Source organism: Xiphophorus couchianus, chromosome 1, assembly GCF_001444195.1.
Source record: "Xiphophorus couchianus chromosome 1, X_couchianus-1.0, whole genome shotgun sequence".
Taxonomy (NCBI): Eukaryota; Metazoa; Chordata; class Actinopteri; order Cyprinodontiformes; family Poeciliidae; genus Xiphophorus; species Xiphophorus couchianus.
The window spans coordinates 897,735-920,550 of record NC_040228.1 but is presented as its reverse complement, the minus strand read 5'-3'; the positions used below and the strand labels follow the sequence as shown (position 1 = coordinate 920,550).

Here is a 22,816-nt window from a genome sequence, read left to right as displayed (position 1 = left end):
CTAGCATCCTCATAATTATTCTTGGGATTAAGATTAAAAGCTTCAAGCTCTGCAACTTTGCTTGTAATCTTACAGAAACTGCAACTCAAGGACAACGCGCCGTCACGGCCCGATAGCATTAGAAGTTTAGCAGGCGGAGGGAGGAAGACTCACTAGGACATCCGGCCTGTCCGACCCCTAGAGCGGCGGTGATGTTGTCAGAGCAGCAGCCATACGGAGAAAGGCTGCAGTGCTGCGGTGCAGTTAGCTCTGTTGGAGATGTAACATAATTCTCTGAGGAGGGAAGGAACAAGAAGAGACAGAGGAAGATTTAAATGGCTGAGGTTTGGATTTATTGGACATTATATAAAACAATTTAAACAGATGAAACTTTTTTTGCAAAAAAATGAGAACAGGAGGCTGAGAACCAGCTTCCAGATAACACGTTTATCTTCTACGCTCCACATCAGGAAGGGTAAGAGATGCTATTACCTCTAGTGAAAACAAGCAATGCCTTCCTGCTGAATTTGACATTTACCACCTACCAGCAGGGATGTTGTCTTCATTTGTCCCTGTCTGTGGAGCTGCACAGGAAACCTACATCTTAAAGAAAGAGCCCTGCCTTATGTGAGGGGATGTGCCAAGCTGCTTCTGCCTCTTTTGTCTGCAGCAGGAGCCAAACCAGCGTGGCAGAGCTACACTCAGCCCGATAGACACAAATGCTGGCCTTTCTCCAGAAGCTGGCAGCCGACAACAAACACAATAGGAGGAGGGAAAAGGTGGCGGGGCGGAGGGGATTGTTTAATAGCCAAGGCAAAAAAAGAAGCCCAACGTTAAAATTTTCCTCCAAGCTTTTGAGTGAAAAGTTAACTTGTAGATAAAAAACAGAGAACTCTCTGTTCAGCCTGGTTCTTTCTCTCTCTATTCCCCGACCAATCTCCCTTTCTTATGTTGCTAATTTGGAGTTTGGAGGTTGGAGATACGGCGGCCATAAATCACACTGTTACTGGTGTGGATATGAGCCACAGCCTAATGGTGATGACTCGGCTCGCTCCTTTTTTCCAGCTCTTTCCCACTCCAGAGATGGGCTTTGGACACAGTTCATTTAACTTGCCACTTTCCGACGCTGCATTCAGCTATCTGCACCCAGCCTATTAGGACAAGGAGAACCTTTAATTTCATACGTTCCTCCACCATGTGCTTGGTTTTCTCTGCAGTAGCTGTTGTCTTTCACAGTGCTGCTGACTTTGACATGCAATATTACCTTCATATTTTTCAACTCAACTGTATTTATTTCCTTTGTATAGTACTATCTTTTATATTCCTGGACATATTTTCATATCCACAGAACCAACAGATATGTTTTTGGATTGTATTGAATGTCTTGACCCAGATTTGAGCTGGCAGGCACCAGTGAGGGATTACCTGAATTGCTTCAGCATGGTAAATGTGATAAATCATCACAATTCAACTATTTTAGATTTAATCTCGCTACATTTATAAACCATTATATGTTAAAACAGTGGTAAACACCACTAACTAGAAACTTAGTTATGCTAACTCTGTAGCACTAGTTATAAACATTAGTTTTGATAACGCTAAAGCACACCATAATGCTAGCTTCAGTTTGAATCATGTCGGCATTGAAAAATGATCACCAATTTACTTTTTCCATAATTTACATGTTCTCTATAGTGATATTAGATATTGTATTTTTATTTACTTCTTTCGCTCTCTGTTCAGTTTTATTTTGTTCCTGTATGTTTCTTGTTTGAAAAAAAATATGCTGAGGAAAGGAAACAGAACGGCTGCGTAAAGTTTTCACCTCTTCAAAATAAGAGCATGAAGGAAAGCCTCTGACTAATTGAAGAATTTTTAAACAAATAAGTAAAACTTATTTGTTTAAAATAACAAATAAGTTATTTTAAACAAAATTATTATTTAAGTTGTTATTTTAAATAAATAACAACTTTCAGTTGTTACTCAACTGAAAGTTTATAAAATAACCAGGTTAATTAGTGTTGTAGAATTTGTCCAGAAAGAATGCATTAGGGGAAGCTAAGTGCACTAAACTCTTTCAAAGTTAGCAAAAGTGCTAAATGAAAAATTAGCTCTTCTATTAGCAGATTAGCTGAAGTGAGCCCACCACTGGTTAAAAGATGCTGAAGTTCAGTTGTCGTCGACTTTACGGTCTTCTGCTATGGTTTATCAGGTAAAATTCCAGTAAAATAAATTGAACTTAATAAACAAATCTTTGCTGTACGAAATATCATACAAGGTACTGTAATTTTTAGGAAAGTTGAAGTTAGTCTCAAGAAGTTCTCTTACAGCTCAGAGCTACTAAAACCCAGGGCTGATTCTGGCTTCTGAACTTCAGGTCAAGATCAAAACTGGTCCTCACATAACTAATGTAGAGGGCAGGAAAATCCCACAGATGTGAGTTCATCCATGAGCCAATAGGAGAGGAGAAGCCCATAGGTCTGGTACACACAGAGGGCTGTTCAGAAAGAGGATTGATTATCCATGGAGGGTAGAGAAGTGTGACAGTCAGCCCCAAGGAGGCCGGCTTAGGAGGAAGAAGAATCAGCAAGGATGTTAGTGGAAACACTGGGAGCTGCTTCTTTCTCCCTCTGCTCAACTCCTCTCTTTTGGACCCAGGGGGAATCAAGCAGGCCAGAGTGATCACACAAAATCCCTGAAGTGCTTTTTGCTCTGCTCTTCAGCCTTTACCAGTAAAAGCTCTTCATTTGACACAGCCATAGAGAAGAAGGTGGTTAACCTTTGCAGCCTGGCCACTGATCTAACAATCAGCTCTCTGGGTAAATGCCATTATTGCATGAAAAAAAAGAGCTGTTTATATTAGTGTAAGTGGAGCAAAGTGGTATCCTCAGGGTTAGCAGGCAAGTTTAATGGTTTAAATTGTCAGACTTTCAAGACAGAAAAAAAAGACTCATTACTGTAATCAGCTCCTTCCACACACAGGCCCATGAGAAAGATTTTAACACCAGCCGGCCTCCAGAGGAACCATCAGTTTCACAAACGCTGCTGAAAAAATTGTCAACTTTCCTGGAGCAAATCACGCAGACAAGGCAAAGCACATTTAAGCATTATCTACATCATTTCATTAGGTTTTGGCGACTGGGCTGACAAAGAAGAGACAACAGAGATGATGTCAGAATTATATTGGGAGGAGAGATAACCCGTCAATGGAGGGAATGAGTGGAGAAATGGGATGGCAGCGACAATGATGACGGAGTAACCTGCAATCACTGTATGTGTTTATGTGTGAAGCACCGACCTGCACAGGGACCCTGACTCTGAATCAACAAGAGCCTCTTTTCCAAACATTTGGTGTTTTTTAACTCGCACTCGTTCCGGTAGGTTTTCCCATCTGAGCCACAAACCTGCAGAGAGAGAGCAGGTACAGACAGGGAGATTTCTATGACATGATGGTACGTTATTTTTAATCAGGCATAAATAAACGGTTTACGTCTCACAAACCGAACACACATCAACCTAACGTATGTCGATGGATTACCTCTCAAAGTCTCAGAATCTCAAAACTTTTGATTAATAAAATGTAACTCGAGGAGACTTTTGGATGAGCATAAAGAGATTATTAGTAAGTCATTTAACACAAAAAACCCCCAACATCTAATATGTTTTAATCCAATATGTTCTCACTCCCAACTCATCTACACAGTGTTCCAAATTATTATGCAAATTGGATTTAAGTGTCATAAAGATTATTTTTTTTTGTTGTGCTATCAAATTTATAGGTGGTATTGTGTATCAGGGCTCTTTGAATCACTATAATTTCAGAGAGCTGGTTGATTAGTTTGTTTTTTGAGCTAAATTAAAGGAAATCTACTTAAGAAGGATGTTCCACATTATTAAACAGGCCACAGGTTTCAAGCAATATGGGAAAGAGAAAAGATCTCTCTGCTGATGAAAATCATCAGATAGTGTAGTGCCGTATGACAAGATATAAAAAGATTAGATATTTAACGAAAACTGAAGCGTTATTGTACTGTGGAGAGATTTGTGGCTGATTCAGAACAAAGATGGGTTTGTACAGATAAAGGCATAATGAGGAAGGTTTCTGTTAGACAAGTTGATCGGAATAAGAGAGCAGCTGTTAAAATGCCCTTACAAAGCAGCAAACAGTTATTTGAAGCTGCTGGTGCCTCTGGAACCTCAAGGTGGAGGATCCTCCAGGGGCTTGCGGTGCATGAACCTACTATTGGGCCCCTAACCAGAGCTCACAAGCAGAAATGGTCGCAGTTGGCCCAGCCATACATGAAGATTCATTTTCAAACAGACTTGTTCACTGATGACTGCTGTGCAACCCTGGATGGTCCAGATGGATGCAGTAATGGATTGGTGGTGGATGGCCACCACGTCCCAACAGGGCTGTGACATCAGCAAGGAGGTGGTGGAGTCATGCTTTGGGCCGAAATCATGGGGAGAGAGAGAGAGAGAGCTGGTCGGCCCCTTCAGAGACCCTGAAGGTGTGAAAATGACCTCAGCAAAGTATATGGACTTTCTGACTGATCACTTTCTTTCATGGTTCAAAAAGAAGAGCCGTACCTTCTGTAGCAAAATCATCTTCATGCATGACAATGCACCATCTCATGCTGCAAGGAATACCACTGTGTCATTGGCTGCTATGGGCATAAAAGGGGAGAAACTCATGGTGTGGTCACCATCCTCCTCTGACCGCTGACCTCAACCCTATTGAGAACCTTTGGAGTTTCCTCAAGCAGAAGATCTGAGGGTGGAATGCAGTTCATATCAAACCAGCAGCTCTGAGAAGGTTTTCTGACATCCTGCAAAGAAATTCAAGCAGAAACTCCACAAACTCACAAGTTCAATGGATCAAGAATTGTGCTGTGATCAAAGAAGGGGTCCTATGTTAACATGGAACTCGGTCTGTAAGATGTTTTTGATTGAAGTAGCTTTTGATTTTAGTACCACTTAATGCTGTACATTCAAAGAATGGCCGTTTGCAGTTCTTTATAATCCATAAAATGTTTAGAAAATCTGCTGTGCATAATAATTTGGAACAGTGCATTTTGAGTTTTTTATTTTTGAAACAAAATACTGTTCTCATGGGGATCTTTGTTCAGTGAAATTTGATCTATACTGTAATAGTTCATGACTTGAAAATTATACTGACCATCATTTGCATTGACCATTTAAGAAAATCTGAGAAATTATCACTTGCATCATAATTTGGAACATGGTGTATGGACGCTTGGGCAGGTTCCCTCTGCATCACATGTTGACGCATTGGGTACCTCCTTCTTGTCAACAACTGAGGTTCAGGCTGCTCTCATTGAGTGCTGTAGCGCTCCCTGAGCTTCTGAAACTGACCATCTAGGAGTCTGTTCTAATTTTTTTAAAGGCATAGAAAAAGTGATACAATTCGTGCACATCTGATGTATCTGTATGATTTACCAATTTCATTAATTTTACTTCAGATTTAAAAGATCCTTCGGGTAGCAGAAATGAAGATAACATCATGGCTTTTTTAAATCAAGGATTTTTTAAATCTGAAGTAAAATTAACAAAATTGGTAAATCATACAGATACATCAGCTGTGCATGAATGGTATCACTTTTTCTATGCCTTTAAAAAAATTTGAATAGACTCATCCTCTTTGTTCCTAGATCGTCAGGTTCAGAATCTCAGGGAGCGCTACAGCTACACTGAGTGCTGTAGCGCTCCCTGAGCTTCTGAACGGCCTGAACGTTCAGCCTGAACGTCAGTTATTGACGAGAAGGAGCGTCAACATGTGATGCGGAGGGAACCTCCATAGACGAGTTGGGAGTGAGAACATGTTGTTTAATCAGTTGCAACAACATATTATCACCTTCCTAAAATTATGGCTTAGGTAATTTTTTACCAACGGTGATTTGTTTTCTTAATCTTTTGGTAAAAAATGACGTAACCCTTTATTTTAGGAAGATAATAATAAATGTATCTTTTATTACATTTAATTTTACAATCTCCATGTTTGTTATTTACTGTGATTTCTGAAGAGGATCTCAACACATTTAGATTCACACTCCAACCGTTGGAACGGCTGGTTCAATTGATGTAGCAAATCTAGCCAGAAACAAAACGCTACATCAGGTTTAAACCTGTAGGTGAGCACCAGCTTTTCCTGGAAGCTGTACCTCGTTGAGTGGCACGCTCTCACAGTTAAAGCTGCAGATGCAGCGTTCATCCTCTTCATCCTCGTTCCAAATCCCATCGTACGTCGTACAGCGCTCCTGTTCGCAGCTCTCCACTCCGGAGCCAGATGCCCCAGAGCCACATTCTGCAAATAAAAACACAAAACTCACTGTGTCATTCATAAAACACACACTGAAATCACTCTTTTTTCAGAACAAACATATTTTTGTTCAACATAAAGCTCAAATTTCCTGAGTGACCAAATTTCAATATTTATGCTAAAAGAGAAAACATGAAAATAACTGCTGCTGCTGCTACTAGTGTAAAATAATGACCAGTGCAGCCGAGGCTGGATGGTGACTAAATAGATTAGACATCTCTGCACCACCAAAGAGGCGGCCTTTTTATTTCAATTAAATCAGAAATAAAAAAGGAGGGAATCTGTGGCCTTTCAGTGGCGGCTGGCCCGCTCTATGGGTGCCTGCCTCCTGATATGAGAATGCAACTAATTGCACAGTGTTCTGTTAAATTTAATTATCTCCTGGGACCTTGGAGAAAAGTTGTCACAGCAACTCTTTAACTGTAACCCTGAAAGGTCATTCACTTGCATTAAAAGCAAGGGAAAAGCTACTCATTGAGTCTCCAGCAAAAAGTATGAAAATCCTTCATTTTCTGCTTGTTTTGTGCATTTTAATTTTTCCTAAAAGGGATTAAAAGAACAGAGACATGTGAGAGCATGTTGTTTCGGGGTTTCATTTAAAAACAACAAATCGAGCAGATGAGAAAAGTGGAAGGATCCAGTCTTTTGAAGTTGCGAGCATCTCCTGCAGCGGGGTCCCGGGAGAGATTAGGTGAATGCGCGTGAAGACAGAAGTATGAAAGCCTGTCAGACAGGGCGAGAGGCTCATGAGGCAGGAAGAAAGTTCATTCAAAACTAATTTGTTATTCAGAAAAGGAACTAAAAGCTCCCAGAGACACCCAGCGGATTCACGTGGCGGGTAATTAGGGTGTTCCTTTTCCTCCCCGTCGTCTTGTCTTCTTCTGGGGCTTATTCCACTCCGTGTATTGATGCTCCGCCTCTAATGGCGAAATCGATGTCCCAGTAATGGAAGTAGCACTTAGCGTAACCCATCTTCTAAAGTAGATTATGGAGAAGGTCACAGAGCCAGGGGAGGGGAGCCCAGCTCTTCTCTGATACGGGTCGTCAGCAACAGGATGGAAGGACTTTTGAAGGGTCGATACAACGAAGGAGCTCTGACTTCATTATCTGGAGCTGCAGCTAACGGAGACCCAAACCCAATCTACCAGAACAATTGTTGATTAATATGACATTTTATTTCGCTTTGGGATCAATTAAGTATTTTTGAAATTAACTGAATCTGAACAAACATCAGGCACAGTTCAGAGATTTACACCAGAATGCCATTTATCCTGAGACCCTCTAACCTACTTATCTATCTGTAACCCTAATAGCCCTAATACCCACCACCAACCACCAATAGTTACCCTAAGGCTTTTAGCTATCTGTAACCACTAACCTGAACCCTTTTACCAACGTAAACCATTGTAGCGTTGTATTGATTCAGTCTGGAGTTTCATAAAACGTTTTGTTTTGCGGCTCATGGCTCTCAGCCACCGGTCACATTACTGTGGGTATTCCTGGCTCAGTTGACCTTGGAAGAAAAGATAAAAATAAAAACGAGGACAGATCGAGGGAGGATGAAGCAGTGATGGTTGGCCTCCCGCATCTGTTTACCGTACGCCAGCTCAGCAAGGCACAATAAAAACCCCAAGCCAGCCCACCCAATTCATATTCCGCTCAGGCGCCCTCGCAGAGTCGAGCTACATAAATAAAAGAGGTAAGACATTAAAACAGAATAAATAAATAAAAGTGAAAAGCAAAGAGAGGGCGGTCCTAATTAGTGGCTGTACTTTGATGTGTCCACCACCTGCGCCACCTATGAACCTTTCAATTAATACATCCCCAGCTAACATGGCTGCATCAGCTATCTCTGCACTGCCCATCCATTCCTTTTTACTCAGTCATGTCAGAGGCCCGAGTCTATTTGGCTGAGGGAGCTCCATTAAGAAGACAGAATTCAGCAGTCAGGGAAGAAAAGGACGTGGATTGCATGAGGATAACTTTGAAGAAATATAGCGGGGATTTGACAATGAAAATAATATTAGAAATGAACCGTGTTGTCGAAGCTGTCGGGTATTGAACTGAAAGAACAGAACATGGGTAAATAATTGAAGCTTCAGGAAGAAGTGTGGGAGATATACTGAGCTCTTGGTAAACTAGAATACTTGATGTCTGGTGCTGCATCAGGATCCGTCTGACTACATCCTCACACTTAACACTAGTTTGGATTATTATTATTATTATTATTATTGCTTTGAGGCATTGAGGTGATTTTCACAATGGCGCCGATATATAGATCATCTGTTTCTCTTGTCCACATGCAAGTCGGGTTTAAATATAAAAAACAGAGATTTTTATCCAACTGGAATGGATATCTAGAGGCTAGGAAAAAACTGCTCTGCAAATGTTTCAGCGTTGAAATAGTAGAGCAATTATAATGTCTTAGCATTGTCATTACTGCAATAATCTATTGATTTAGCAGCAACAACATGGTAGCAATTGCTTAGTTTTATTTAAACTTTGGTCTAGTCTTTTTTTATCATTTAACTGTTTATTAGTATTTTTCATATTTGTTTACATACACAATGTACATGAACACTTCACATTCAACATAACATAAAACCTTTGCTTCGGAGCTATTCCTCTATTTCACCTTTGTCCCATCTAGTTTGTCTAGTTCTTTCTATATTTTTTGTCGCTGTCTTTGGTCTTGAATGATGTCTATTTCATCCACTTTTCTTCCATTTGTGTTTGTTGAAGTCTCAAACGATGTGTCAGTTTTTCCATAATGTAGATTTCTTCTATTATTCCAGTTCATTGTTCTGCCTTTTACTTGTAATAGCTTTCTTGCTAGCTATTAACATTATTTTAATCAAATAACTGTCTTTTACCTGTACTTTGATATTGTTAAAATTGCAAAGATATAGTACCACAATACTCATAGGAATATAATATCCCAGAATCTTCTTGACAGTTTCATGTACATTAAACTGTGATGGTTTTAATATGGTTATAGGGATTAACTTGAGTTCAGAGAACTGTGTCGATTTGTGACCCGATCTTCCTGTTCTGATCAAATTTCAGGGACGTTCCGATTATGTTTTCTGGCATTAGGACCATTTTAGCCAAAAACAAAAACAAAATATGGACAACTCAAAAAATGATGGGACATTTTACTGAGAACAGATTCTTTAAAATAAAGTTTGATTGGCTAAACAGTTGGTTAGCTCGTACTTGGAACCCAATAAGTTTATTTTCTCATATCTTGAGCTGAATGTTTTATTACAGCCCTAGTAGTTGTCAAAAACAGTGCGATCTTTGACGATCCTCAGCCTAGCACTGCTTTAGCCATTCTCAGGATCCTTCTCTCATAAAACTTTGACTCTGTCACCACCTGCTGGTACAGCTGAGGAATTACAGTGTTTCAGTCTCACGTTTACCCAAAAACATAGAAAAAATTCCCATTTAGTAAACATCCATATCAGCATAGTTTGACCTGAATAAGGCATTCCAAAGCAAAGAAGCATGAATTATCTTAGTTTTGCCCCATCAGTTTCTTAAACTGTCATCATGGATGTGGGAGGACATTAGTCCAGGTAAAGGTCCAAAAAGATGGACAGATGATGTGTCCCACCTCAGGGAGAGAAAGATGAGGTGTTTGGAAATGGCAAGAACAACTTTGATCCTGCTGCAGAAGGTTACAAATCCTGATTGGGCATGAAGATGATCGATGACCCAGGAAACTCCACTCCCTCTCCGCCCGGCTGCGTTTCCAGTGACTTTTCATGTGTTGGGGAGTTTGATCCAGGTCCAGCTTCAAAGGGAGCAGAAGGTCTGCTTCTTCCCACACGTACCACTTTGTTTATTAAATGCTGTTTTCAATTATTAAAAAGCCCCCCCCCCCGTCCTGCAACTGATTCACCACTTTCTGTTGCCACTTTGTCAGTGTCAGAGGAAAAGGAGCTGAGGCCAAGCCTGCCCGAGTGTGAAATTAAACAGGTGATAAATTTTTCTGTATGGCCAACAGTGGGAACACTGTCATTTTTCTTTACTACTAAATAAAAGCAAGAAAAAACAACTTTGGTTTTTATGCTGTGCCCTCCTACCAATAAGACTAATGAGGGTGGGTTTAAGGCGGGTTGTGCACACGGATATAAATCACATGTTCATTTCCTCCCTAGGCTTATCTTTGATTTCATACTGGTGATGTAGAAGCTTTGCTGCTGTCAACAACAGAAGAAAGAAAATACAATGTAATATGTTGTGACATAGGGCCCCTGTTTGGAGATATATATGCTTCTTGTTTTGCCAAAACTCAACCCTCGTTCATCTCCAAAGGTGAATTTATCGGAGACAAATCATTTTTAACACAGGCAGCACAGCAAAGGTGTAGAAAGAGCAGAAAGCCGACAGCTTGGTTTGGACTGCGTTACAGTGGCAGCAGACTTCCAGTGGAGGGTTCGGGTCGGACTCAAAGGGCTAAAACAATTAGACCGGGACAAAAACACCAGTATTTACCCCCAGGGTGAGATTCATCGATTTCTAGCCCATCTCTACCCCCATATGAAAAAAAGACATTGGTTGCCTCTTTTGTCAGGGAGGCACAATTTTGATGGAGAACAGTGCAAAACCAAGAGAGAAATGAGTGGGTGGGACAGCAGGACGCGGTGGGGAGTGCAAAAGAAAAATCTATTGTGTGAGCCTGATGGCTTCTCTGAATCAAAATGGAAAAGCAGGATGTTCACAGACTCCCTCAGGGAGGCAGATGAGAGCATTTTTGTCTAACAGCAGACAACCAACAATGGAGGAAGAGCGTGTGCCTGCAAGTCAGCACTGAGGGCATACTGCTGCACAATTCCTCATGCCCCCCCTCACACAAAAAGGTCACACATCTCAGTCAATTGAAATTATGTTAAATGGACTTCAGGAGCTCTGGTGGCATGAATTTGCCTCTTGGGCCCAAAGAGGCAATATGGCTGATAATCATAATAGGGGAGAAAAAAAGAAAACACAAAAGAATGAAGAGAAGAATAAAACCCCCCTGGGTGGCAATCAAAATGGAAGTAGATTCTCCCATCTTTTTGCCCAGTCCTCCAAACTACGTCCATTTCTTTCCCTCCTGCTGGCCGCTGTAATCTGTTCTGCTTCACACCTTGTCAGGAGACGACTATGTTCACCGTGGCGACCAGCTACCCACAGGCGAACGCCATCGCCGCTATAGGCATGTCAACTAGCGGCCGGGCTGCTGCCGCTGTGGCGGGGGATGGGGAAGTATGATGCCGAGGCTTGTCAGAGCAGATCAAGATACGATCTGAGTCCGTAAATTAGGTTCCACTTTCCTTCAGCGTGGGGAGCAACGACAAACACTCTAGCCATAGGAAGTCAGGATCCTCCTCTGGATGCCATGAGTCACTAACTTCAGAGCCTCATTGGACAGAAACGCGACTGTCAGAGCAAAAACCAAACCTGGATGCAATGCCAGGAGAAAAATCTCCATGAGATCTAATGCTTTGTTCTTTGACTTCCAGTCGATCCTTTTTTCCTGATTCTCATTTTCTAATCAATACTTTGAATATTTATTTTTGCCCTGTCATACTGGTCGTTTCTTCTGCACACAATACTTTACAAATAAATTAGAAATTTCACAAATCAAACATTGTTTTAATGAATATTTGTATGACTTAGACTAGACTTAGACTTAGACTTGTACTTTATTGATCCTTTGGGAAAACTCCCTCAGGAAATTGAAGTTACCAGCAGCTCCCAGGCAAAAAAACAAAGATAACACACAGTAAGTAAAGTGCAAAAGAATACAAAAATACAAATTAAATACTAAGGTACACACTAAATGTGAGTAACCAAAACCTTAAATTATGCAAGAAAAACCTTAAATTATGCAAGAAACAAGGAATAAGAATATAGAATATAAGAATATAAGTAAGTATAAATACAACACAAAAAAATATATATATAAGAATTTGGCGGATAGATTGACCAGTGATATCGTATTGCACTATGTGGTTTGACCTGATAAGTATGGAGAAAAATACAAGGTGGTGGTGATTAATATAAGATGGTCCTTATATATATATATATAGTACTGGAAATGCTCTTTAGTGTTTTCACAAATAGAATACGGATTTATCTCTGACGTTTAAAGACGTTAATTGTAGCTCTGTCCAGTCTAAGTGGTTTATATTTTGGACTACAGATCATTAAATGCCATAAATCTTTAATTAAAAACAAGAGAAACAGTCATTACGTTATTACTGATTATGTGTCTGAGGGTCTGTTAACAAATTAGCAACATTAGCCTCTAGTAGGGTATATTTCTTTACATGGAGGCATCTACTCCTTATTGCCTGAAGATTAAATACTCAATAGAAAACACATCAGCATGGCGCCCTGGGAGGAGAGCCACTTCACCATTTAAAAATCACTACTTCTTTGTTTTAGATTCAGTACCAGAGTTTCTCCCAGTATATTATAAGCCTGGCTGCCCGCAATTGCTTTACTACCCCCCACCCCCCAGGCTAAGTGTTGCTTGTTTTGGGGAAAATAATAACTAAAAAAACATTATATATTTATATTGTTAGCCGAATTGCAAGCGTCTCTGTTGCTCTGAGCGTTTCACTAGAGGAGCAGATTTATTCCTAAAGGATAGGTTTATAAATTATAATATATAAGTTTAGAGTTTATGCAATTAAAGCCGGCAGCGCGCGGACCAATCACACAGCTGGTGCCTCTGCGCTTTGCCTCACGCTGTACCGCTGCTTTACCTCATTTTACCTCAGCGGTGCCTCCTTTCACTCAAACTGACCTGTATGGATATTTACATCAACTTCCTGTGAGAAATGATTTCTCTTTGGAGAACTCAAGGTAAGAGTTTAAACCCCGCCGCGTTAGCTCTGGTTGCGCAGCTCTACGTGAACCGCAGGAATAACTTGTAGTCGCGAATTCAGAGGTGCGGTGAGATTTATCTTTGTGAACAAAACATTATGCGGCTTTTCCATCTCAACACGCTGCCCAGCGTGTGGCTCTGTTTTCCCTGTAAAGCAGGGGTCTCAAACTCCAGTCCTCGAGGGCCGCAGTCCTGCAACTTTTAGATGTGCCTCTGCTGCACCACACCTGAATAGAATAATTAGGTCATTAGCAAGGCTCTGGAGAACTGATCTATACAAGGAGGAGGTAATTAAGCCATTTCATTCCAGTGTTTTGTACCTGTGGCACATCTAAAAACTGTAAGTCTGCGGCCCTCGAGGACTGGAGTTTGAGACCCCTGCTGTAAAGTTTATGTATGTGTTCCCAGTTGACCGGTGTGTTAGTGGTTAACGAACCAGTTCTGACCTCATCATGCAAGTTCAGCTCAGTGAGGAGCTTTAGCGCTCGCCTAGTAGTCACGCATCACGCTGGTTTTATATTATTTTATTAGTAGTAGTATTATTTTTCCGGTTACACGATACATCAAACCATATCAAATACGTTTTCTACTTAGTCAGCCAGAGTTCATACGCGCAGCCGCGCGGGATCTGAAAATCTCGTCCCATTAACTGCAGCAACCAGAACAGCTTCAGTGACTCTTGTTAAAAACTCATTCATCCATCCATCCATCTTCTTCCGCTTATCCGGGGTCGGGTCGTAGGGGTAGCAGCTTCAGACGGGAGGCCCAGACTTCCCTCTCCCCGGCCACTTCTTCTAGCTCTTCCGGGGGAATCCTGAGGCGTTCCCAGGCCTGCCGAGAGACATAGTCTCTCCAGCGTGTCCTGGGTCGTCCCCGGGGCCTCCTCCCGGTGGGACGTGCCCGGAACACCTCACCAGGGAGGCGTCCAGGAGGCATCCTGACCAGATGCCCGAGCCACCTCAACTGGCTCCTCTCGATGTGAAGGAGCAGCGGCTCTACTCTGAGTCCCTCCAGGATGACCGAGCTTCTCACCCTATCTCTAAGGGAGAGCCCAGACACCCTACGGAGAAAACCCATTTCGGCCGCTTGTATCCGCGATCTCGTTGAGGGTGGAAACGTAGATCGACCGGTAAATCGAGAGCTTTGCTTTTTGGCTCAGCTCTCTCTTCACCACGACGGACCGGTACAGCGCCTGCTTGACGCTTGCTTTTTGCAGACGATGTGGTCCTGTTGGCTTCATCAAGTCGTGATCTGCAGCTCTCGCTGGAGCGGTTCGCAGCCGAGTGTGAAGCGGCCGGGATGAGGATCGGTGCCTCCAAATCCGAGGCCATGGTTTTGAGTCAGGAAAGGGTAGAGAGCCTTCTCCGGGTCAGGGGGGGTGTCCTGCCCCAGGTGGAGGAGTTCAAGTATCTCGGGATCTTGTTCACGAATGGGGGAAGAAGGGAGCGGGAGATCGACAGGCGGATTGGCGCAGCGTCTGTTAAAAACTCAATAGACACAAAATGGAAGAGCTACTAAAGCCACATTAGCAGCATTAAATTAAATCTCCCATTTGTTCCACATCTCTGCGCAGTGCAGAGGATTTAACTCATCAAGCAGGGCCGGTCCAAGGCTGTATGAGGCCTTGAGCAGAATTTGACTTAGGGGCCCCTCTTGCTGCTAAAACATCAGCACCTCTAACAGCTTCTGTGTTAGATTTAGTGAAATCTGGGAGATGGGGAGTAGTTTAACTGGCCAATCTAAAAAGCAATAAGTTATAATTACAGTTTACTAATTTGTATTTGTGAACAAACAGCTCAAACTCAAGCATCAGATTGTTGCTGTGGTAACAAAACAATCTAACTATGAATATTGTTCTTTGAGGTTTTACAAAGTAAACTTGCCAGGTCCTTTAACACCATTGATAATCTCAATAAATAAATGTTACATTTATGTATCTGTGTTAAAATATTAGCATTTATGGGGCCCCTGAAGCCCTGGGGGGTCTTATGGAGCCGCTGACTTAAATTTGGATTAAACAGAAGTGCAAATAATTGATATTCATTTTACTGTATTGTTTGATTTGTTGTTTTTAAGATTCTGTAGTTGTGGGTTTAAATAGCGTTTCACTGGTGATATTTTCCCGTAACATATAATTATGCAGTAATATTTTTACATTTCCTATCAACATAACATCTTTGAATACAAAAACACAGTGGACCGCTGGTGGACCGCCTCAGCACCCCGACCACTGGGCTTAGCAAGTTCTCTGGGGGAAACCCTGAGTACATTAGTTTAATTTATGCTAAAACAACAAAGAAACTACGTGATATGAGCTGGTAGGGGTTTGATGCTGATGTAGTTCAGTGTTCTGAAAAGTCTTGAAACTGTAAACAGAAAACAAAAATAACAACTTGAAGACTTTATTGCTTCCAACTAAAATGACTGTTAGGTCGACAAAACAAACACTGGTTTAGCTTAGCAGGCTTGTTATATCTTAATAGTTCATAGTGGGGGTGCACTGATTTATCAACTAGCTGATTTATCAATCAAACTGATTTAATGGCACCAGCTTCCTTAATTTTGGGAGAACAGTGATCAGCCAATGCTTACATGTGAAGTCTATCTTATCCACTGATCTTATCTTCCTCATCAAAGGTCTAAAAACCAGCTTCTGTCCACTTCTGCTCTACATTCAGAGGTCAGACTGTTAGCCCTGCCCACCAGGAAATGTCCAAATGTTTGCAGTGACAATAATCACCCCACTGTTACCAATTCAGGGACTTTCCTGCAATAGTAAGCGACATTTCAGATTTGAAAAAATCTGAATTGGTCAAAATCGGAACCAGCAGGTCAGGCTTTTTAAAGACCACTAGTTCGTAGCTCAGAGTTCAGGGGAATCACATATCAGGAATGCTGCAATGCACAATGCATCTAGTTAATACATTATCTGTCTCATATGAATGGTTTGTTGATGTATAAATAAATTACCAGAATTGAAAAGGGAGTATTACTCTATGATTTTCTCTAATTTGGTGATCAGCTCAAATGAAGTTCTTAAAACATTAATAAAAATGTTTTAATGTTTTTTCATATCTGTAACAAAACAACAAACCTTCTTTGAAGTAGCTGGGTCTCTTTTCTGATTTAGGATTCAAACCAACCTCTATCACAGAACCAGCAGATCATTTGTTATAGTGACAGATTGTCAAAGTGTATAATCAGTTAAATAAATAAAGAAAATTGGGCGTGCCGTGGTGGCGTAGGGGTTAGCGTGACCCATATTTGGAGGCCTTCAGTCCTAGACGCGGGCGTCGCGGGTTCGACTCCCGGACCCGAAGATATTTGCCGCATGTCTTCCCCCCTCTCCTTCCCTGTTTCCTGTCAGCCTGCTATCATATAAGGGACACTAGAGCCCACAAAAGACCCCCTGGAGGGGTAAAAAAATAAATAAATAAAATTAACTAATAAGGAAATCAATAACTGGTCATTTCATTTCTATTAAGTCCCTGTTTGTAAATTCTACCTGCTTTTGACTCTCAGACGCTCATGGGATTATGATGTCTAGTTGTTTCATAGAAAGATGTTTTATCATGACACTTTTTTCAACTTTGAATGAAACATGCACAATACCACACAGAATGCTACTTCAGTTTCATTATGGGGTAAAACAGGAAGAATGAACAATGATGACAGCGTATAACTGAAGTACCATGACAGTAGCTGTTCCTGCAACCGTTTCTGTTTACAGCAACACAGCGTGACTTTCACTGCAACTTTTGTTGATGTCAGAGTGCCGACAAGCTTTCCGGCACTTCAGCTTTCTGAAAATCCACAAACGACTAAACGGCGTACCACAGGTCAGTTTGTAAAGTTAATTACACCACTTCAATGGCTGATTGGTTAACATAATTACAACATTTCAAAGTCCATTTCCTACCTTCCTCACAGCTGCCGTGCTTCGCCACATCAATTTTCCTCTTGTGCTCGCAGGCGGACCTGTTGAGCTCACACTCGTTGCTGTAGGTGATGCCGTCGCTGCCGCACACCGGGGCGCTGGCCTCTCCACTGCACTGCAGGCACTCGCACTTTTTCTCCACACACCGGGCACCAAAGCTACAGACGGTGTTGCCGCACATTTCTGTATCACACACACGCACGCACACACATTAAAATGTATATCTTGAACTAACATTGAAATGAGATTTTATTCCCTGTCTGCCTGTGTGCCTGAATTTCATTTTCTGCTTTTAATCCAGCAGGAAAAGAAGAACTTCATGAAACACAAAGATAAAATGTTTCACTCGCCAGAAGTGAAGCTGGCTGTCGCTCTTTGAGGATTCCAGAACAGGAAGTGTGACAAACCGTAATGATTGCAACATGCTGCCACTTACTGCACTCTCCCTGGCTGACCACCCGCAACTCCACCTGCTCCGTGCAGGACCTCACGTTCAGCTCACACTCGCTTTGGTAGGTGTGGCCGTCGCTGCCGCACACGGGCTGGTGCGACTCCACGCACTCCGACGGGCACACGCAGTGCCCGCTCTGGGCGTCACAGATCGCCCCGAAGGAGCAGTTGGAGCAGGCTTCATCTGGAGGGAAAATAAAAAAAGGAGACTAAAACTTAGCATGCTTGCGTTTATGTGTGTGTGCAGCCACAGTGAAATGAGCAAATAACTTCCTTTCTAACTTATGTTATCAATATGCAAATTATAAAGCCTTACTTAGATTTTAATGATCCTTGAAAAATTCTTCAAGTGGATGCTTTTTTTGCCACACTACATTTTCTTTCATTAGCTTGGAAATGCTCATCTGTACATTTTTTTTTTTTTTAAAAACTCTCAATCAGTAAGATTATTGAAATGTCATTACGGAGTTTCAAAGCCTGGTGGCTTTCAGTTCTCTGGTCATTACTGAAATAAGCTGAGACTTTACATGAGGATAATCAACAACGTCCTGCAGAAGTGGAAACTACACAGAATCTGCACCAGACAATAAATCCGCCTCTTCCATGTTTAGAACACATGCGTGAAAAAGCTTATTGAAAATCAGCATGTTATATTTTACTCTTAGAAGCTAACTCTGTTTTTTAAAAGTACTATCCAGTTTCTGTTAGCATGTGACTTGCTCTGGTAAGCTAACTCTATGCTAACAATGAGACCTGGATATGAAGCTCAGAACTGTTGTTTAACTTCTACTTTGAAATAATGAAGGGAGTAATGTTTGACTTGCCTTGTTGCTTTGATGGTATTGACTGATAAAATGACCCGAATAAACTCCAGCCACAGTGACCGGTGTAACATTCTGGCCACTTTAAAGACACATGAAACCTACAGACCAGATATATGATTTTCTTCCAAAAGCAGATTATAAAAAACATCTATTGGTTCTTATTTGCCATGCCCAAAGTAGAGCCGTACATAAAAACGATTATCTGGAACAAACAACGATGGATGGGAACTAAATTTCATTTTGTCAGAACACAGATGTGGCTAGTAAATCAGGTGGAATAAAAACATTCTCACTGTACCCATCAGGCGACTGGAAAATCTTGCAGAGGAGGCTGTAAAGATTTCACCTCATTTATAAAAAGATTTTTATATTTAACAGGCTCTGATAAGCTTTTTGTTTTGCTTATATGAAGCAGCACTGATAAATTGGTGCAGAAACACTAATTTAATACAGGACTAGCATTCACCTGAGATCTACTGAATTGATGAGATATAATAAAGCAGGCACATCTGTCAAATACAAAGTGGCACTTTCACGTTAATTTGATATGAAAAAAAAATCCTGACATAAAACCAGAAAAAAAATGCACAAATTAAAAGAAGGATGGATAAATGGCCTGTGTTACTTAAAAAATATCGAACCACCAAATCCTTTTCCAGGAACCAAATTAAAGAACTGAACAGAAATAAATGTTGGAAAATAAAAAGGAGTCTTGTGGAAGAATACGTCTCTCTTTGGTACTCTATCATACAGCATTTATGGGACAATGGTCAGAATCTGAAGCCATTCCAGTGAAAACAGCCACACAAGAGCCAAGTAACACTTACAGCGCTCTGAAAGCATGAAGGAGACAGATTCTCTGGGCTGATGAGATGAGGATTGAATGCTTTGGCCTGAATGCCAATAGCTGAGTGTGGTGAGCGCCAACTACAGCTCATCACCTAGCTACTGCGGCCCTGTGGGCAAACCTGCAGCCAGCAATGCTTTTTCTGTACAGGCTTCAAAGCAGCAGGTACCGGGAAGCAAGGCAGAGCCCGGAGAGAAAAATAACACTTTTCAAACTCTATTCACAACTTTTGTTAAGTTGAAATGATTTCCAAACAATATGCTGTCTACAAAAACAAACCTAAAATATGAAACAGGGATTATGGAATAATGATTTCCAAAAAGATAGCAGTGCTAGTATTAGCATTAGCATGGACGGTCCTGTTGTTGATGAAGTGAAATACCTTCTTTTCTTTCAAATGTCACTTGATTAAAACAAAAAATCTTTAAAGTTTTAGGGGGTAAAAAAGCAGAACTTTAAATATCACAAATGGTAGAAAATGTCAGACAGCAGAGCAGCAGTTAAAAACTAGCATGTGAAAATTTAAATATGTCATTAGTTTGCTTTTTAAGTGTGCTTTCGCTGCAGCAGAGCAAACATTAGCAAAGAATAAGATTCATTTCCATCGATATTAGCTTAAAATCATGAATTTGTCACTAAACTTTGCAGAATAACTGATAATATGTGGTTGTGTTAGACTAAGAATGTTTATTTACTGTTTTGTGTGTTTTTCTATGATGATTAGTGGATTAACAGCTACACCCACAATGTTACACCTTTCTTTGAAATATTGTTCAGTAATCTGACAAAATGTGCAAAAAACATTCATGGAACGGAGAACAAAACATTCTTTAAAAGAGATTATATTTGGGATTATAGTTCATGTCTTTTTGTCTTAACAGAACCATTGGCTTTGAGGGATTTAGTTTGAATAATATCGGACAAAAAAAAGCCTTTGTGTTAGCGTTTTTTTGTCTCAAACATAAATAAACCTAAATCATAAGTATCTGTAAAACAAACTGTCTCTCAGCTATAAATCAGGAAGTGTTGGTGAGTGTTGTCCTTTATCAGGCTCTGTGTCCTGATAGCAGGCTAGCTCTTTTCTTTCTTTTTTATCAGCCCCTCTCGTGCCGGGCTCTCCACACTGCCTGTTCCTCCAGACAAAATGTATCTCTGACAGGAAAAAAGGTGAGCCGCAGTTCAAAGCCAGGAGAACAGGGGGAATTGTCGCCATTACAGATAGTGTTGAGAAGTCCATTTTTGTTCCCTGATTTTCTCTTCCTGAAGTTTTTCTCATCACTTTTTAGGTCCAGACAGGCAGAAATGTTCTGCCTCTTTCTGAAGCCGACTGCGTTCAAAACTGGAATAAGCTCAGAGTGACACAAAATATGTAAAAAACATTATGCCATACAGATAATATCATCACCACTGGGATCATGTTTCCACATCAATCTCTACTCATACTGTTTTTCATTTCATAATTTAATTCATTGTAACTGGTTGTTTCATTACATGTCATTTTTAATGTACTGTGTCTGGTGGAAAATTACTACAAGTTAACATCTGCTGATCATGTTATACTAAATGCTTGTGAACTCTCACCAAAAGAACTATTTGGGTTACTTGTACAAGGTTGGAAGTTGTTTTCAACAGCTGCATCAGAACCAGACCGTCTCTCCTCTTGTTTTGGATTCCTTATCCTTGGTATAAAACTCGTGTGTTGTCTCTGCCTGGCAGAGCTCTTTATCCAGACCTGCTTCATTATTGATTGTCCTATGAGCTCTCTGTATTGTGCACAATATATGAATAAACCTGATTGAGTGATTTTACCTGACAGTGCTTGGTGAAATAGTTTTTTTCCCTACAACATTGTGCAAGTTGGAACAGGAGGGATTTGAGCAAGATTTAATGTATCAATACTCGCGGATGGAAAATCGATACTTTCGAGGAAAAAAATATCAATAAATATTGCAGAATTGATAAAATTACACAGCCCTATGTGGCATATTGGCTCCCCACCGAGGGTGCCATTTCAGCAGGGAGCAACAGAAACACCAAATTTAAAAAAGAGGCTAATGATGCTAAGTTTGAGTTAGGCCTGTCACGATAAACGGTAAATCAATTAATCGCACGATAAATTAAAACTATCGACGTCATTTTAATTATTGGCATTATCGTCTCTTCCGCCCTTTTTCTCTTCCTGTTGATGACACCGAATGAAAAAAGGCTCAACTCCAGTGCTCTCCACTGACATCTCCCTTCCTCATTTCCTTAGTGTAAAGCCCAGCGCAGACTACAAGATCTTAGAGCTGTCGGCCGATTGTCGGCCCATTTTCAAACCCTGACAGACCACACATTAGCCGACAGAAATCCTACGTATATCGGTTCGGTCCTGCCGTGTGGTGTCCAACAATGGGCACAAAATAATGGCTACAAGTTCAGTTGACTAATTTTAAAACCAGGCATTAATCAATGCTTTACTACAATCTACCTGCAGTGCATGTGGCTAGTGTCAGTGTAAAGTCCTGACTGAATGAAAATCATTAGAACCTATTTATGTCACGTTAACGAAGAACATCTGAAAAGTTACCGGGTTTATCAACTGCGGTAGCAATTTCGCTCCAACTCCTCCTCTTGTCATTTCTATATTCTTTTCATGTTGAATAAACATTAATGTTGTTTCCACATATCATCTCCAATGTCCGCTGGACTTCAGGTTGTCAGCTGTTTGGGATTCCCCTCCGTAATTTCCCCTCAGAAAGCATGGAGGGAATCTGAGCTTTCTGATTGGCTACCTGTCACATTCAACAGGCTGCGTTAAGATCCCAGTGGGGAAAACCTCTGATTTGGATCGGAGCGGCAACAACGATCTACCGTAACACACCACACAATCTTAGAAAGACCAACATTCTAAGATTGTTGTAAGGGGAAAAATAGGAGCAAAAAATCATGTAGTGTGAACTATTGCATCAGGTAGTCGATGTGCCCATCTTCTCTATTTAAATCTAATTATTACTGAAGGGCAACATAATATACAGACTTCATAATCTGCACTCTTTTGGTTGAATGCAGTATTTATTTCCACTTTGGCTTTATGTTGTTTAGTTTTTTTTCAAGTACATTTTTGTTAATGGAGACTGAGAATCCATTTTACTTTTGGTTGTTTTGTTTATTTTGTTTATCAATTCCAGTGTTAAGTTTTCTTTTGAAAATAAAGTGTATTTATCTTTGGCAGGAAATCACATGCATTATTACGTCATTTCCATTAAATCAGTGTAAAAAGGTCTTCAAACAATATTATCGTTTATCGCAATAATTTTGAGACAATTAATCGTTGAGCAAAATTTGCTATCATGACAGGCCTAGTTTGAGTTTTCTGTACAAAATTAAAAGTGCAATGTTAGCCTTAAAATAAAATGGGATCATATCAAGTACAAAATATGAAATATTTATCCCAAATATTAACTTTGTTGACATTCATTAAGCTAATATTGATAGGTTTAGTTTGAAGTGAATGAAACCAGAACACTTTCTGTGAAATAAAGAAACAAACCGTTTGGACATTAGGACCATCTTA

The 22,816-nt window shown here is 40.7% G+C and overlaps 1 protein-coding gene across 10 annotated transcripts in view; it reads right to left on the bottom strand.

Moving 5' to 3' along the window:
- The window catches only part of agrn (agrin), a 440,494-nt gene that overhangs the window by 85,210 nt on the left and 332,468 nt on the right, over nt 1-22,816 (bottom strand). For all 10 annotated transcript variants that reach the window (XM_028022576.1, XM_028022603.1, XM_028022587.1 and 7 more), the window contains 5 exons: nt 17,576-17,773; nt 17,122-17,322; nt 6,162-6,304; nt 3,278-3,383; nt 154-273 (listed from right to left, as the gene is read on the bottom strand). In XM_028022576.1, coding sequence (XP_027878377.1) covers nt 154-273; nt 3,278-3,383; nt 6,162-6,304; nt 17,122-17,322; nt 17,576-17,773 — 768 coding nt within the window. The remainder of the gene's footprint in view (nt 1-153; nt 274-3,277; nt 3,384-6,161; nt 6,305-17,121; nt 17,323-17,575; nt 17,774-22,816) is intronic.